Source organism: Primulina huaijiensis, chromosome 14 (assembly GCF_012295235.1).
Source record: "Primulina huaijiensis isolate GDHJ02 chromosome 14, ASM1229523v2, whole genome shotgun sequence".
Classification (NCBI taxonomy): domain Eukaryota; kingdom Viridiplantae; phylum Streptophyta; class Magnoliopsida; order Lamiales; family Gesneriaceae; genus Primulina; species Primulina huaijiensis.
The window spans coordinates 8,262,168-8,281,663 of record NC_133319.1 but is presented as its reverse complement, the minus strand read 5'-3'; the positions used below and the strand labels follow the sequence as shown (position 1 = coordinate 8,281,663).

At 38.2% G+C, this 19,496-nt stretch overlaps 1 protein-coding gene across 2 annotated transcripts in view; it reads right to left on the bottom strand.

The window, feature by feature from the left end:
• Positions 1-18,680, bottom strand: part of LOC140957512 (uncharacterized) — a 27,123-nt gene extending 8,443 nt beyond the window's left edge. For both annotated transcript variants that reach the window (XM_073414807.1, XM_073414809.1), the window contains exon 1: positions 18,375-18,680. In XM_073414807.1, coding sequence (XP_073270908.1) covers positions 18,375-18,479 — 105 coding nt within the window. In that variant the 5' untranslated portion in view covers positions 18,480-18,680. The remainder of the gene's footprint in view (positions 1-18,374) is intronic.
• Positions 18,681-19,496: the final 816 nt, after the last annotated feature.

Below are 19,496 nucleotides of genomic sequence, written 5' to 3'. Positions count from 1 at the left end.
ATAAAGATTTGCCAAAATAATAATTTAAAATATTATTAAAATAAAGATTGCTTATACATAGAGTTTCATTGTGAACACTCGGCCAACACTTGGCTCGACGGGTACCTACTCTAACAATCTTCCACTTGCACTAGAGCCAACTATCCATATGCTTCAAACCCATCGATTCGCGATGCTTCTCGAATAATGGTCCAGGTAAAGGCTTAGTTAGTGGATCAGCAACAATATCTGCGGAGCCGACAGTGTCAATCGGCACTTCTCCTCTTTCCACAATCTCTCGGAGGATGTGATACTTTCTCAATACGTGTTTGGATTTCTGATGAGACCTTGGCTCCTTCGCTTGAGCTACAGCTCCCGTGTTGTCACAAAACACCGGGACAGGAGCAACTCTATTAGGAATGACGCCCAACTCTTGGACAAAATTCCTTATCCAAACAGCCTCCTTTGCTGCATCTAATGCAGCAATGTATTCGGCCTCTGTGCTGGAATCTGCAGTATTGTCTTTCTTGGAACTCTTCCAAAAGACAGCAGCACCATTGAGCATGAATACAAACCCAGAGGTTGACTTCGAGTCATCGATATCGCTTTGGAAGCTAGAGTCGGTATAGCCTTCCAATTTCGATTCTCCACCCCCATAGACCAAGAACAACTTATTGGTCCTTCTCAAATACTTGAGGATGTCTTTCACAGCTTTCCAGTGTGGAAGACCAGGGTTCGATTGATATCTACTCACTACACTTAGTGCAAAAGCCACGTCAGGACGTGTAGATATCATCCCATACATGATGCTACCAATCGCAGATGCATAAGGAATGCTTGTCATCGCCGCTATCTCTGCATCAGTCTAGGGAGACATAGACTTGGATAGGGACACGCCATGACACATTGGTAGATGTCCTCTCTTGGACTCATCCATCGAGAACCGCTTCACGATGGTATCAACGTATGTGGACTGCGTGAGACCAAGCAATCTTTTTGATCTATCTCTATAGATCTGTATTCCCAATACAAAAGATGCTTCACCCAAGTCCTGCATCGAGAACTTACTTGCTAACCATATTTTAGTTGATTGCAACATTCCTACATCATTCCCAATGAGAAGAATGTCATCAACATAAAGCACCAGGAATGTCACAGCACTCCCACTGACCTTCTTATACACACAGGGTTCCTCAGGATTCTTAGTAAAACCAAACTCTTTGATTGTACTATCGAATCTGAGGTTCCAACTCCTAGATGCCTGCTTTAGACCATAAATAGATCTCTGAAGTTTGCATACCATATGCTCACTTCCGATAGATGTAAACCCTTCAGGTTGAGACATGTAAATCTCTTCCTTAATATCCCCATTAAGAAAGGCTGTCTTGACATCCATCTGCCATATCTCATAGTCATACCATGCAGCTATGGCTAGCAATATCCTTATCGACTTGAACATTGCAACTGGAGAAAAGGTTTCCTCAAAGTCAACTCCTTGTCTTTGAGTATATCCTTTTGCCACCAATCGCGCTTTGAAGGTCAATACCTTCCCATCCGCCCCAAGTTTCCTCTTGTAAATCCATTTACACCCTATGGGAACAGTTCCCTCAGGTGGATCCACGAGATTCCACACTTGGTTCGAATGCATGGAATTCATCTCAGATTCCATTGCTTCAAGCCACTTGGATGAATCGGCATCAGATAACGCTTCCTTGAAGGTCCTTGGATCACATCCATGGATAGGCTCATCATGGCCCTCTTCAAGAAGCAGACCATACCTCATAGGTGGTCTCGAGACTCTCTCGGATCTTCTAGGAGCTTGTATCTCCTCTCTTGGCTCTTCGGGTGTGGGTTCTACAATTGTGGGTGTCTCTCGAACCTCTTCGAGTTCTATCATCTCCCCTTTTCTATCCAATAGAAATTCCTTTTCCAAAAAGGTTGCATTCTTAGAAACAAACACCTTTGTTTCTTGGGGATGATAGAAACAATATCCAACTTAATTCCTTGGATATCCCACAAAGTTACATAAAATGGATCAACAATCCAATTTTATCTCCCACTACCTGCTTCACATAAGCAGGGCCCCCATATTCTAAGACAAGAATATTTGGGAGACTTACCCATCCATATCTCATATGGTGTCTGCCTTTAAATGGACATTTAGTGGAATATCTTTCAATTTTAAGTTATAGAGATCGTCTTCAAGTTCACCAGTACCAATCAAACATTCATTCTTGTAAATATTGCAAACACCTTTGCCAAATAAACAAGAATATCCATCTTTATCAACATAGAAATGGAAACAATGTTTTCTTACCAAATCAGGTACAAACAAAACATCTCTTAAAAATAACTTAAAATCATTGTTCAACAATAAGTAAACATCTCTTAAGGTCTTGGCAGCAACTCTTGCTCCATTGCCCATTCTCAAGAAGGTCTCACCTTCCTTGAGCCTCCTACTTCTTCCCATCACCTGCAACTCATTACAGAGATGTGAGCCACAGCCGGTATCTAATACCCAAGAAGTAGAGTTAATTGAAATGTTTACTTCGATAAAGAACATACCATTTCCAGAACCCTTCTGGGCAAGATATTCCCAGCAGTTACGCCTCCAATGTCCAGGCTTCTTGCAGTGATGACATTCATCAGCAGTCTTGTCAGCCTTAACTGGTGTGGCTGCCACAACGGGATTCGGAGATTGCCTCATCAAGGGCACGTTCTTCTTGGGACGTTGGAAAGAACGCTTCTTTCCCTTCCCATGTGGATCAATCTTCGTACCAGATGAAGAACCCACATAAAGAACCAGCTTCTCATTCTTGATGGTGGACTCAAAGGTCACAAGCATGTTCACCAACTCCTCAAGGGTCGGCTCCATCTTGTTCATATTGAAATTCACCACAAAAGGATCAAACGAGCTAGGCAGTGACAAGAGTAACACGTCAGTGGTCAACTCCAAAGGCAACATCAAATCCATGCCAACGAGCTTGTCCACGAGCCCAATCACTTTTAGGCCATGCTCATGGACCGAGGCCCCATCTCGCATGCGTAAAGTGATTAGCTCCTTGACGGTAGCATGCCGAAGAGGCCGTGTTTGCTCTCCAAAGAGCTCCTTGAGATGCAAATGAATGTCAGCAGCACTCTTTGCATCCTCAAAACGCCTCTGTAGCTCATCATTCATAGAAGTCAGCATATAACACCTGGCTTTCAAGTCATGGTCACACCATTCCTTGTAAGTCTGCAATTCCTCAGGAGTGCAGTCAGTCGGAGCCTCAACAGGGGGCGACTCAGTAAGTGTATATGCTATCCTTTCCGAATTCAAGACGATTTTTAGGTTTCTTAGCCAAGTGAGGTAATTAGGTCCGGTTAACATGTGTTTGTCGAGTATTGCAGATATCGGATTGCGAATCGAAGACATTGTCAATTTGTACTGAAAAGTGAAAACAGATAAATGTTGATGACTATTTCAAAATATTTAGTAAGATATAAAGTATGGACTTTTACTTTATAAATATTCGCTCCCACTGTTTTGACATCTTTCACTACCCTCTAGTGAAAACGGGAAACTCCTTTCCTCAGTAGGTACGTAAGGTCCAACTAGCGAATTATGATCCCGAATAATATCAGCCAATCACAATTCCTAAAAGGTAGTTTCCAATTGCATCTCCATGCAACCCTCTACGTAAACTTTTGTCTCACGTTTGATTAGGACCCAATAATATGACGTCGTTCATCTTCACGTGTCAAGCCTAACCCATCGATATTGAACCTTAATGGACGGTCGCCATGAGTTCCCTCAATAATATGAGCCGAAATCATGGGAGTTCCACGTAGTTCACATCACCATGTCAATGGATGTCACAGCTTTCCGGCACCCAAGGCCCCCCCAATAATATGAGCCGAGCCCCGAGCACGGGTAGCGTTCATCATGCACCCATTGTCGATGGAAGACATGGAAATTATAAACAAATTTATAATTCCCCTTTTCGGGCTTGATATTAATTTTGAATCTTATTCAAAATGAGGGTTTTTAATTTTGAAAGGTCTCATCATTAATTTTATTTAAAAGCTCGCCATGTTTGATCGTATGTTTGCCGGATTCATGCAACTTTGTTATTATCATAATAATAACGCACATACTCATTATTTATAACATATCATGCATATATTATAAACAGTAAACAAAATAAGGATGATCAATCGCCCCAACACTAATGGCCCGTGTGAGCTAAACACGGGCCTAGGTCCAATCCTAGGGAAATGCATGGGATGCAAATGCAACTATTACATTAGCTTCCAATATTTACATGTCTTCGATCTTCATAATCATCATGGCCACCATCTTCCAATCTTGATCATCCACTATACTAATATTTACAAATAAATATCCATGGCAAATAGGGATACATCTCATGGGGTGGGAACGGGCCATAAACCAAGCCCACTTTATAAATTTGATAATTATTACAATCATTCAACACAAAATATCCTAGCATACACCTAGCAAATTGGGCTTGGGCTTTTGATCATCCTTCATGCATAATATCACATATCATACACCATCAATTAATTATCACAATAATTAATTGATCCAATATTATATATCTTGATCCAATCACTAACCGCCACGATTATAAACTAAATTAACAAAGTATACAAACACCTTTGTCTACTTTCAAATTAATTTATTTATAACCGAATTTCTTGTAAATCACCATTTACTATAAATAATTAAAGTCCAACTTAAATTATTTATTTCATGAGAAAATATTTGCAACTTTTGTAAATTTAAACTTAAGGGCCCAAAAATTCATTTTTCACCAAAAACATTTTGGCCCATTTAAAATTTCACAAATGTGTTAGCCATCCAATGGTCCAACAACTCAAGGCCCGTGACACTTTGATATTTCAAAACACATTTTGAAAACCCTAGTCGTCATCGCCGTCGCCGGAGCTCCGTCGCCGGATTCCGGCCAACATGCCAAAAATTTTTTTTTTTTTTTTTAAATATAAAGGGGCTGTTCGGGCAGCCCCTCGGGCTGCCCTTGCTTCCCGAAACGGGCAGCACTATGGGCAGCCCGAGCTGCCCGAAACGGGCAGCAACATGCTGCCCGAAACACCCCACAAAATGCCTCGGTTTTGGTTGCAAAAATTACACTCATGCGGTTAGAAATCAATCTCAATATAATATCTTGCAAATGCTACACAAAATCGTAACCATAGCTCTGATACCACTTGAAAGGGGATCGGTTACGGTGACCGGAAGCGCAACGGAAGCACAAAAATTTTGATTTTAGCATAAAATTTTCGGCCACCAACATTCTTGTGTAGCAAATACAATAAACATAAAATGACATTCATAGTGTGTTAAGAAATGTACCTATCAATCACAAGGATTGATGTATGGCTCCAACTAAGGTGTAAACACCTTAGCTCTTCAAAGGATGACTAATCTACAAGCTTCCAACCTTCAAAATTAGGCCCACCACTTGCTAGGTAAATCCCTTCTTGTTTTGCACTAGAAAAACAAGAAGATTTTTCAATGAGAAGAATATTTCTTCCTCAACACTTGAAGAAGAAAAATGAGAGAAAAACTTGGAGAGAAAAATTGAAAATTTCGGCCAAGGTGGAGAGTGGGAGGGAAGGAGTGTGTCTTAATTTTCTTGTCTTGGTTGTGAGAAAAGCAAAAACAAAAGTTGCATGCCATGCCTTGAAAACACAAAAAGTAGTCTCCCAACCTTTCACCTCCCATGCATGTATATTATATGGTTTTTAATCAAATTAAAAACCATGGACTAAATTTAATTATCTCAAACATATTTGAGACTAATTAAACATTACTTGAATTTACCCAAGTCCCACTAGTTAAATAATTATTTTAATTGAGCTCTACAAGACTCAATATGATTTAATTAATCCAACACTTGAATTAATTTAATTATTTGGACTCTACTAGGTCCACTAGTGTTTAATTAATTCAACACTTGAATTAATTTAATTTAGTCCATAATAATGTTTATGAAAATCACAATTTTCAAATACATTATTTACTTGGCCAAATTTTAATTTAGGAACACTTCCATAAATTAAAATTTACATTTCTCTCATAGAAGTCATACTTCCATTTTCTTTACGCTTATAAACTCATTTATAAGCCGTTCAACACATTGAACTATTTTACTTCTCATCGGGATCTAGAAAGCTAGTACTTGTGTGGCCCTCAATGGTTCATTGATACAACTAGCCGCGGGTTCACATCTCCATGTGATTCGGACTAAACATGTCCTTATTCGAGCATACCCCAATTGCTCCATTCTTACTTATCAACTCCTTGATAATAAGAACGTCAGAACTCAAGTCTGATAGTACCCAACCAATCATGTTAAACGTCTAGCAGCATCGCTTACATGATTCCCTAGGTATCAAATGATAGTGCCTGCAAGAACCATTCAATTATGGTTAGCGTACAGTACGGTCCCTTCATCTCATATATCCCGACCGATTCGACAACCATTGGTTTATCGAGAGTTGTCAATGAATCGATACTATGTGTCATGTCGTAGTTGCATCGATGGTGTAATCTATGAAACCCCTTTCATAATTACCACCATACTCTGATCAGAGATTTCAAACTACATATACATGAAAAACACATAGGATATCCATACCCGTAGGTAAGCGGTGAATCCCCGACTACAATGCATCGACTCCTATATGTTTCGACAGAACACCCAACCTTGCCACCTGATGACCCCATGAGAGTCGGTAAACAAGTCAAAGTGTAATTCTAGCACATAGAGTCTCAATGTTGTCCCGGGTCATAAGGACTAATGGTGTACAACCATAAACTAGGACTTTTCCACTCGATAAGTGAGAACCACTTGGAAAGTCCTTTTATGGAGGGTTGTTCAGTGCACTCTACCAGGAGCACCTATCTGCATGCTCGGACATCACAATGTCCCCTACCAATGAAACATGGTACTCACATCGCAGATACTAGTCTCGAACTCGAGCGGCCTATATCCTTCTTAGCGGCGGCTGAATCGACTAGGAACTGTTTAGAATATACAGTATTCCAAATATGAGTTTCATGATACTCATCATATGAGCATCTCATATTCTTTCTACTATTTGTATATTCAAGGGCCTTATCTATGCAACTAGCATGGGTATACAGATAAAGATTTGCCAAAATAATAATTTAAAATATTATTAAAATAAAGATTGCTTATACATAGAGTTTCATTGTGAACACTCGGCCAACACTTGGCTCGACGGGAACCTACTCTAACAACACGGCACTACACACACACAACTTTTGAAGGAAATTCGAAGGGGTCCAAGGGAGATTCAAGCCTAGTTCGCGTCCCGTTCTTCGTCGTCAACGGATTTTCGTGCGTATATAACGCAAAGGCACACCATAATTCTCCTTTTAATCATCCATCACACCATAGTATTTATTTATTTATGGTTTGAATGAAAAAGAAGTTGCACTTTGTTATATCTTCGTTTTGCATCAAACATGATTTTTTTAGAGCATGATATGTGAACCAAAACATGATTTTTCCGTACCAAAAATGGGCTGCCATGAATTAGGAAGGGAACAAACATGTTTTACACGAGTTAGAGTCATTAGAGCCCCACCTGTCGGCTGTACAACATGAAATACAAAGCTGGTAGCAAGTTGCTGTCTTGGTGGGGAGGAAGGGTTCGATTTTATAGGATGGTGGCTGGGCTTGGGTTTGGTTGGGACCACGGCATGGCTAGGGTCTTTTATGGGTCAAGGGTAGAGTCCTAGCCATGCTAGGACCCGAGTCGGGGGATAGGGAAGGAGTCTTAGCTTGCTAGGACTCCCACCCGAGAGAGGTATCAAGGGAGGCGCCGGTGTATGCTGTGCGCAGATGGATAAAGGGCTCGGCCAGAGGGCTTGGGCTGGGCTAGGATAAGTGGTTAGGGTCCTAGGAGAGTGCTTGGAGGGCTGGTTCAAGGGGTGGCTCAATGGTTGGGTGGCTAGCAACAGAAATCAAGAGTGCAAATCAAGGGTGTGATTCTCGGCCAAGCTGCATGAAACCTGGTGCAGTGCTTCAGGCGCGAGTTCAAGGGGCTGGGTTGGTCTGGGCTTGGTCTGGGAGTGGTCCAGGGATGGTCGGGGTTAGGTGGGCTCGGTGGTGGCTCGGCTTGGAGAGTCCTAGTTGGGTTAGTAGTCCTAAACATGCAAGGAAGCACACTCACACACACGTACATAACATGGGTCAAGTTTCAGAATTGTTTTGGTCAGGCTAGGGCTTGTTTTACGGGCCGGGCTTTCATAGTAGGATCCCTAGGTGAGTTGTCTAGGTTTTGGTTCAAGGTGGCTCGGGCGTGGCTCGACTAAATTAGGAGATGACTCTGTGTGTTCGATAAGGTGTCAAAAAACAAAAATAATAAATCTAAAATTGAACCCAAGGGTCCACGGTGGTGGTTCTTGACGTGGAAGGGTAGAATGAATCCTACAAATGTTATGTTAAAAATTTGGGATCAAAATAACGAGTTTTGGATTTAATCGGGATTTAATCGCCGCACGAAACGCTAATTAACGAGTTAATCGAAAAGTATAGTTTTATGCCTTATAAAATTATGGAAAATTAGGGTTAAGCTTAAATAATTACTATAAGTCTAAGTTTTTTATTTGGGAATTTTATATTAAGGTTTGGTTTGATTCGGGATTAAAACGCATTAATATGTTATATTTAAATAATAAATGAAAAAGTCTAATATTTAAGCAAAATAAAATTATGGAAAAATTCATGTAAGCTTAAATGATTATTTGGGACATGTTAGAGTCATGAAATCAAGAAAAAAGTCAAAATCGAAAAATGTCGAGTCTAGGGGTAAAACGGTCTTGTTACACCTAGAAATTAGTAAACGTTATGGCAGTGCCCTAAATGCTATTTTTATGATATTATGATTATTTTTAAATGTTTATGAAATGTTCATGGTTAAATTATGATTTTTAAATGTCTAAGGGATTTTTATGATTGAAGGAAGACATTTAAAAGACATGTTGCATGCTTGGTTTCAAAAACAAAAACGTTATGTTATGCATGATTTTTTTTATAAAGTGATGAGAATATAAATGTTGAAGGAAGTGAAGTAATTGTGACTAATTCGATAATGATGGAGATGTCGTGAGGGTTATGGTCCCTGTGGGAGCCCGACGATCGTATTTTCATCATTTCGAATATGTGGTAACAGTTTTGTGGTAACGGTTTTGTGGTAATGGTAAGAATGGGAATATCGTGAGGGGAAAAGGCCCACGAGGGAACCTATTTATGTGAAAAGGCCCCCGAGGGAACCCCGACGATCGTATTTCTATTCGATCATGATAGGCCAAGGGCCCAGTTGACCGGTGAGAGTGTTGCTGGTGTCCCCCGCCGCCCAGTACTATGGTTATATGTAGATGGATCCATCGATCATGTCATGTCATGTCAGGAAAGTCACAATTAACGATCTGAATTCAGCAAAGGAAAAGGAAAAGGATAAGGAAAATGTTCATGATCATGTTAAAGGTTTTATGTCATGTCATGTTGAGGAAAAAGAAAAAGTTAAAGTTTATTTTTGCATGTCATGAAAAGTTATTTTACGTAAAAGTATTTTCACTGTTGCATGTGGTTTTATACGTATTATTTGTTATAAAGATTGTGGTGTGTTGAGTCTTTAGACTCACTAGGTGTGATGGATGCAGGTGAGGTTGAGGGAAGTCTTGGCGAATGATTTGACTGGACTGAAGGCGCACACAACCCGAGGACCAACGCTTTTATTTTTCCGCACTTATGTTTTTGACTCATGATTTACGTTAAAGATTTTAAGATTATTTAATTATGTTTTGGGAGATTTTTGAGAAGTTTAGTATGGGCTACACTTTTCAAACTATTGTTTTTTTTAGGTTTGGTAAAACATTTGACGACTTCGTTTTATGACTATTTCACTTGATTTTTAAAATGCTAGTTGGTTGATGTTTTATTTTAAAGGGTAAAATATTTTATAAAAATATTTTCATGGGAATGACGAAATTTAGGGAAAAAAAATTCTAGTACTTTTAAATCAATAAAAGGGAGGACGTTTCAGTTGGTATCAGAGCAATGGTTCTGTAAAGGGTTGTGCCACCGTCAGCGCCAAGAAGATCAGTCGTCAAGGGTCAATTGTGAGTTTACATGCTTTATATGATTTATGTGATGTTACCTACATGTTTACATGATCTAAATGTTTACGCTACATGTGCATACAAGTTTTGAAGTTGATTGACGTTTATGTTTAAGGTTGCATGGCAAATGATTTTTACCCTACATGGTTGCATGACCTTGTTATGCTAAAAGATTATATGCTTCATGATTTTTACACGTGTTACGATATGAAATAAGAAAATATTTGATTTCAACGCATGTTGGCTTTGTGGTGGAATTGGACAATGTGGATTTTTGGATTTTAGTATTGACGTTCTACTTTTTGGCCGTAAGGTAATCGTGAATTTTATGAATGTTTTTGGGACACGTAGATTTTTTAAGAAAAAATTTATGATTCATGGTTACTAGTCGAATTAATTTTTGGGAATTTTACCTAAGGAATAATGATTCGAGGATTTGCAACGACTTTGGGAGTATAGAAAATGGATAAATTGGGATCTTAAGTTTTGATGAAAGGCAAGATTGATTATGAGATTTGATTTTTGGGTAAATAAGTTTAAAATTTTCGAAATTATGTTAAGGGAAAACTGTAGAAGGAAATTAAGAATGCCAATAATTTATGAGATAATTAAGGAATTATCGAAATTAAGAACCAATTGGAAAATTTTTGGGAAAACTAAGAATTTATTTTGCAGTTATTAAGGAATTTGGGGATTAGTTTAGCTATAAGAACGAATTGAATGGGTTAAATGGCAAGAATTTTGAGGATTTAGACTTTTTAAGAATATTTGAAACTTTGAGATATCTTGGTTTAATGTTATAAGGAATGTTAATCAAGGGTTTTTAAAGATAAAACGATATTAGGCTTGAAAAATCTAAGCGTTAGCGGATGCGTTTGGGATTTCAAGATTGAAATATGATAAGTTGACGAAAAATTTGGGTATAAATTAAGGAAAATAATATACGATAAATATGGTCATCCATCTTTTATTATTGAGAATTTTAAGAAAAGTTGAAATTCGAGGTTACAATAGTAACAACACTAAGTCATTATAGGCCTTTTTAAGTTGCGATTTGAAAATATGGATTTAGAAGAAAAATTTAATTGGGATCAAGGAGACGTAAGGATCTTCTAGAACTTAATTTTCATCAGAGTAGCGCAGCGGAAGCGTGGATTTTTGGGATACTAGAACTAAGTCTAAACTTTGAGTTATTAAGGATAAGCGAATTTCGAGGACGAAATTCAATTTAACGGGGGAAGATTGTAACGCCCCGAAAATTTTAAGGTTCACGCAAACCACATGCATGCAATTATTAAATTCTCTTGTATTTTAATTAAATGTTTTAATTGCATTAATTAATTATGTTGTGCATATTTGCATGTTTAAAATATATTTTTCTACGTGGTTGTATTAAAATGTATTTTTAAAGGATATTCGAGTTGCGATCGAAGAACGGAGACCGAGGGCTGAGAAACGTAAAACGTTTTTATCAAATAATTTTTTTTAATTATTTAAAATATGAGTGTTGGTTTTTCATATTTTTGAAAATAAGGAGTTTTGAGGTGATTTTATACGTCGGGACGTAATTTTTATCGGTGTTGGATTTTCAATAAAAATACGAGCATTTTGGCAACCCGGCTAATAAATTCACAAATTTAATTTTACCGAGACTTTGTTAATATCTTATTTAAATCCTAATTAGACTAATGAGCTTAATTTTATGGCTTGATACGCCTAAGCCTAATTAGTAAACTAATTAGCCATTTTATTAATATAAAAACACTTAAAAACCTACCCCATGCACTCATAAACTCACGGCAAAAACTTTCAAAAATCAGAAACACTCTCCCAAATACACCCCACACATGGCACTACACACACACAACTTTTGAAGGAAATTCGAAGGGGTCCAAGGGAGATTCAAGCCTAGTTCGCGTCCCGTTCTTCGTCGTCAACGGATTTTCGTGCGTATATAACGCAAAGGCACGCCATAATTCTCCTTTTACTCATCCATCACACCATAGTATTTATTTATTTATGTTTTGAATGAAAAAGAAGTTGCACTTTGTTATATCTTCGTTTTGCATCAAACATGATTTTTTTAGAGCATGATATGTGAACCAAAACATGATTTTTATGAACCAAAAAGGGGCTGCCATGAATTATGAAGGGAACAAACATGTTTTACACGAGTTAGAGTCATTAGAGCCCCACCTGTCGGCTACACAACATGAAATACAAAGCTGGTAGCAAGTTGCTGTCTTGGTGGGGAGGAGGGGTTCGGTTTTATGGGATGGTGGCTGGGCTTGGGTTCGGTTGGGACCATGGCATGGCTAGGGTCTGTTATGGGTCAGGGGTAGAGTCCTAGCAATGCTAGGACCCGAGTCGGGGGCTAGGGAAGGAGTCCTAGCTTGCTAGGACTCCCACCCGAGAGAGGTATCAAGGGAGGCGCCGGTGTATGCTGTGCGCTGATGGATAAGGGGCTCGGCCAGAGGGCTTGGGCTGGGCTAGGATAAGTGGTTAGGGTCCTAGGAGAGTGCTTGGAGGGCTGGTTCAAGGGGTGGCTCGATGGTTGGGTTGCTAGCAACAGAAACCAAGAGTGCAAGTCAAGGGTTTGATTCTCGGCCAAGTTGCATGAAACCTGGTGCAGTGCTTCAGGCGCGAGTTCAAAGGGCTGGGTTGGTCTGGACTTGGTCTGGGAGTCGTCCAGGGATGGTCAGGGTTAGGTGGGCTTGGTGGTGGCTCGGCTGGGAGAGTCCTAGTTGGGTTAGGAGTCCTAAACATGCAAGGAAGCACACTCACACACACGTACAGAACATGGGGCAAGTTTCAGAATTGTTTTGGTCGGGCTAGGGCTTGTTTTACGGGCTGGGCTTTCACAATAGGATCCATAGGTGAGTTGGCTAGGTTTTGGTTCAAGGTGGCTTGGGCGTGGCTCGAGTAAATTAGGAGATGGCTCGATGTGTTTGATAAGGTGTCAAAAAACAAAAATAATAAATCTAAAATTGAACCCAAGGGTCCACGGGGGTGGCTCTTGATGTGGAAGGGTAGAATAAATCCTAAAAATATTATGTTAAAAATTTGGGATCAAAATAACGAGTTTTGGATTTAATCGGGATTTAATCGCCGCACGAAACGCTAATTAACGAGTTAATCGAAAAGTCTAGTTTTAAGACTTATAAAATTATGGAAAATTAGGGTTAAGCTTAAATAATTACTATAAGTCTAATTTTTTTATTTGGGAATTTTATATTAAGGTTTGGTTTGATTCGGGATTAAAACGCATTAATATTTTATATTTAAATAATAAATGAAAAAGTCTAATATTTATGCTAAATAAAATTATGGAAAAATTCATGTAAGCTTAAATGATTATTTGGGACATGTTAGAGTCATGAAATCAAGAAAAAAGTCAAAATCAAAAAATGTCGAGTCTAGGGGTAAAACGGTCGTGTTACACCTAGAAATTAGTAAACGTCATGGCAGTGCCCTAAATGCTATTTTTATGATATTATGATTATTTTTAAATGTTTATGAAATGTTCATGGTTAAATTATGATTTTTAAATGTCTAAGGGATTTTTATGATTTAAGGAAGACATTTAAAAGACATGTTGCATGCTTGGTTTCAAAAACAAAAACGTTATGTTATGCATGATTTTTTTTATAAAGTGATGAGAATATAAATGTTGAAGGAAGTGAAGTAATTGTGACTAATTCGATAATTATGGAGATGTCGTGAGGGTTATGGTCCCAGTGGGAGCCCGAAGATCGTATTTTCATCATTTCGAATATGTGGTAACGATTTTGTGGTAACGGTAAGAATGGGAATATCATGAGGGGAAAAGGCCCCAGAGGGAACCCATTTATGGGAAAAGGCCCCTGAGGGAACCCAGACGATCGTATTTCTATTCGATCATGATAGGCCAAGGGCCCAGTTGACCGGTGAGAGTGTTGCTGGTGTCCCCCGCCGCCCAGTACTGTGGTTATATGTAGAGGGCTACATCTATTATGTCATGTCATGTTGAGGAAAATGAAAAAGTTAAAGTTAATGTTTGCATGTCATGAAAAGTTATTTTACGTAAAAGTCTTTTCACTATTGCATGTGGTTTTATACGTATTATTTGTTATAAAGATTATAGTGTGTTGAGTCGTTAGACTCACTAGGTGTGATGGATGCAGGTGAGGTTGAGGGAGGACTTGACGGATGATTTGACTGGACTGAAGGCGCACACAACCCGAAGACCAGCGCTTTTATTTTTCCGCACTTATGTTTTTGACTCATGATTTACGTTAAAGATTTTAAGATTATTTAATTATGTTTTCAGAGATTTTTGAGAAGTTTAGTATAGGCTACACTTTTCAAACTATTGTTTTTTTTAGGTTTGATAAAACATTTGACGACTTCGTTTTATGTCCAGACTTGTGCTAAGTATCTATATGTCCAGGAGATCTTAGGTTCGAGTCTGGGGAGGTACAAACTCCAGTGACTGGGCTGGAGGAGTCATTGAGTAATGGGTCATGGGATAACCGACTCCCGCCAGTTGGATCGGGAACAGCCCATGGGCATTACACTTGTGGTCATTGGATTTTTCATATCTTATCCTCTGTCATACACTCCATTCCATACTCTAGACGTTTCCAAGGTTTATGTTCCTCGAGAAACTCTAGTCCAAGAATCAGTTGATCTGGTTCTTTTCCTGGAACTCCTCTGATATTAACTTCCAATTTTCTAACTTGGATCATTCCTTGGTAAGTTCTTATCATTGGTTGTTCTAAATAGTAGATGGTATTGCAAGGAAATTGATTTATTTATTTCGTAATATCAAATATTATTTCAACTTCCTTCCACCCGTCTGGGCATCTAAACTTTCCTATTGTTGAAAATTTTTTTAGCTCCTGTTGGGTTTCTTGGACAGGGGTTTTTCCTCATCTGTAGCTTGTAATCCTATTTCCTTGAAAAGATAGTCTTCTTGATTCCAATCTAAGACTTTGATTCTTTTGTAGAATCGGTTTGTCTTGTATTTGGATATCTATTTCCTGTGTTACCGGAAACTCAACTCGTTCTGGATAGATTGCCTGAGCAACTTTTCCGAATATTTCTGGTATCTCAATAAACTCATTTCTAAAAAACAATTCTGAATGATGTGTATTAGATAGAGCATATGAGATCTGATAGGTAATAGAATATGGTCTATTACCTTCCTTCATCAGCCTTTTTTCCTTGAAATTTTGATGCAATGTCAAGGCTCGACTGAAATCTCGATCTGCCAGATTGTAGGCTATCCTTGGATAGATTACTTCTACTATCTTTCCTGCACATAGATCTCCTGAGATAGTTCCCAGTACTGAATCTTGAAGGTTCCCCATTCATTTATCGCATCTAGCAATATCAATGGGTGAATCTATACCTTCTTTGAAAGTAGGTTTTATCATAATTTGGATTGCTCCAATATGAATCCAAGACATTGTCCTTGCTACTTCTATCTTGAGTTTTTTTAATTTCTCCTTAATTTCTTCGGAAGGAATTAATTGCTTCTCCATTCTATTTCAAGTAAGTTCCATTGGAATTGCTATTTCCCTTCTGGAAACTGTATAGATTAGATGATGCTTTCTGTTTCTCAGGCCAAGATTTCCTAAGAGCTTTTCTACCTGTCCAGCAGAGAATCCTTGATATCTCTGTAGACTAGGATTTCTTTCATGATTCTTTGAACCATGTTATGAGATATTGTTGTCTAGCTAAAGAATCCAGACAAATTCTCATGTGTTTCATGTCGAAACACTTCGTTTTCAGTCAGATTATGATTCAGTTTCATCTGATTCTCCCTGACTTAGGACTTCTTCTTCTTCATATATACTCTCATCTGAGGCAATGTCCTCAAATCGGTATACCTGAATAAGATCTTGGTAATAAACTGCCTCCTTAATATCCGGAGTTGGATCGAAGCGTTTAATACCTCTCTTTTCATCTTCTGGACAGTTGGTCGAGATATGACCTCTTGCTTCACATGTCCAGCAATTACAATCCTTAAAACTTTCATTAGCTCGTGTATGAGCTCTTCTGAAAGTTTTATTTGTAGGTGTTCTTCATGTGCTTCGAGATGTACTCGATGCTTGGGAGGATGTCCTACTTCTTGATGGTCCGCTTCTTTGTCCAGATTTATAAGATCTGGCTTTTTGTCTAGACCATACTGTTCTTGGTTTCCAAGAACTTCTTCCACCTTTAGCATAAGGATGAGTCCTGAAACTTTTCCTTCTATGCTTCTGTGGTTTACTTCCAATAATTGTTGGATGATCATTTTCTTTACATCAAAAAGGAGTTCGTTTGTTTATACTCCTTAAGCGTTTGTAATTCTTTTGTAATGGTACCATTCCACCAATTTTCCTTTAAGGAAAGAGGCTCTTCGTGCCAATGTATCTGGATTTCTAGGTACATATTCCCTTATGAGCATTTCTCTCCAGGGACTTGGCATTTTTGCGAAGAAAAGCTGCATAGCTATATCTTCTTCGACTCCTGAATTCCATCTATATTTAGTGAATAATATAATGTATTCATCTACTAAACAGATGTCATGTAATTCAAGACTATACAGAGATTGAGTATATTTCTTCCTCTTATTTGTATCCTGACTGTTAAAATAGTCTACCCCTATAAATTGTGCTTTAAATAGGGTAGCCATTCTTCCGGCTATCTCGCTTAGAGATTCTCCGGCTAGGACTGACTCTTTGGTTTCCACCGCTGTCATGTCCCAAGCAATTTTCACTGATCCCATAAGACTCATTTCTAGGAGTTTAATGAATCCTTCTCTATTGAGATCAAGTGTCCCTGCTGCGATTCTCATAGCCGATGTCCAGTCATCTATGAGATCTTTCCTGTTTTTGAAATCTAATACATCAAGGTTAAGCATAACCCCGTAAGGATGTATAGGATCTAAAACAGTTTTCCCATAGGGTGTTTGGTGCAAGGGAATTTGATTTATCCTTGACCTTGTTCCCGCAGGGTGTGATCCTCCACCAGTGTGGAAATCGGATTGAGATTCTCTCATATTTACATTCTAAAATTTCACAATTTCCCTTGGTGGTTCCTGAGAGGATGACCAAGTTATAGCAGGTGTTTCGCCTCCTGCTGTATTCATCTTCAGATCTACAACTTTGAGATTTGCGAAAGATTCTGCAAGCTCTTGTAGATCCTCCAGACCAATCCTTTCTAGAGTTTTCATCAGATTAATTTCTTTTTTGAGGCAACTTAATTAGATTGATCATCATTTCTTCTTCAGTCAAAGGCTTTGACACCACTCTGGCTTTCCCTTGTTGATGTAACAAAGGTTCAGTACCGAATGATGGTTGTAACCAACCTCCTGAAGTTCTTTTACTAGAACTAGGTTGTTGTTCTAGTTTTTGAATTCTTGTTTGAATATCCTTTAGTATTCCAAGAATTTCTTCCTGGTTTTCAAGGATTTTTTCTACTCTTTGCGGTACAAAATATAGCACGTTGCCATAATTTTGTACTGTCTTTTGAATATCTCTAAGATCTAAAGAGAGCTTAGAGGAATCTGGTACTATTTCTATAAACTTATTTGATTGAATCATAAGTTTACCTGAGGGTGCTGAAGATTCCCTTTCTGCTCTGGTTATCTAACAATAGTTAGATGTTTTTGTGTATATTTAAAAATATTGGAATAATCCTTGTAAATTATTTTTCTTGAACATAAGTTAGGATTCATAATTTTCGAAATTTTCCTCAAACATTTTGTTTCTTTATAATAATAAATATTGTGTTTAAAATAAATTAAAATTTAGCTCTGATACCATTTGTGAAGCGCAGGGATCAATTAAATTTAAATAAAGGAATAAGGGTAATATAGGTATGTTATAAACCTTTTCTCTCTCCAGGGAGTTGAAAATAAAAGGAAGGTGATTTGGGAACTGACCCTCAATTTCCACTTAAAAAATTCAGAATGGAAATAGCATGCAGTTTATTCTACACAAATTCCCAAAATTAAAAAAAAAAACAAACCATAATAATACATCGCAAAACTGATCTCTAAGTTCACGAAAACATATTTCCCCAAGACAATTAATGTGAAACACAAAACGAGTGAGATACACGAGAAAACAGCACAAGATGTCTAAATCAAGAAAAACAGATCCATTTTCTCGAAATCTTCACATGAAAATCACACAAAAAAGCGAATATAAAAAAACCAGAAACAAATTCATCTTCAAATCCCGACCAGTGCGAGCTCTTTGTACGCATTCCGCAGCTCTGCTGTTGTGCATTCCTTCTTCAACTCCAAAATCCCATAAAAAGCAGTGCTTTTATCTTCCCCGTCCGCCATCGTACAGTACACCTAGAGATATCCCGCATCACTCTTTTTTGTCGACAAATTACAGGAACTAAGATCCCACTCCGAGCCAACCCTTTTTCAATCCAAAGCCCAAATCACACATGCAACACGCGAAAACATATAATTTACAGCTAATCATGATAGGAATCAAAAAATGTCTAAATGGTCGTTACATCTTTGTATAACAATAGTACACGGTGTTAGAATTTTTCTTAAAAATCATGCTTCTGCACATATATCAACATGATAATCAATATACAGAAATAGATCGAGTATTACCTCCGACCATTGAAAATTTTTGATTTCTCTGTTTTTCCTCTCGGTTGAAGCCTTCTAATCACTTCACGCTCTCTTTAGATGGTGTATATTTCTTATGAGGTGTGTGTGCTTAGGGACCTCAATCGCTGCTATTTATAGGCGTTTCTCATACCATCGATGAGTGTATCGGGAGCCGAGATTAAAAAAAAATCGTGTACGCATCTAAATTTTCTTGGTCGTCGCCAAGTTCAATTTGTACACGCTACTTCTTTTAATATGTGTCACGTTTTTCTTACATTCTCCCACTTGACACATATATCTCATTTACTATAGGAGAAAACAAAATACATGAATCATGGCGATAGGTCCTCTAGAAGCGAGTATTATCTTCCATTTATCACAATGCATTATGTATCTCAAAATGTATAACTTAATGAATAAACCTTATGTGTATTCGAGGTCCAACTGTAAAGGCCTCTAAATTCGTGCTTGAAAATTTGCGGAAAAATTTAAAATTTTCTCTTTAACTAATTAAAATACCTCATTCCTAAATAAACTAATAAATAAAGTTTGATATTCAAAATAGCAGCGTAAGTAAATGTTTGTTTGAAAAATAATAATTAAAGATAATCCAATCAACGGGAAAATGTTTGAGCCTAAAAATAGTAAATGCTGAAAATGAGGTCCTCGGATTCCACTACTGTCGACCCTCGATGGCTCACTGGTCCCCGCCCTCGGTCCCGAACTCAT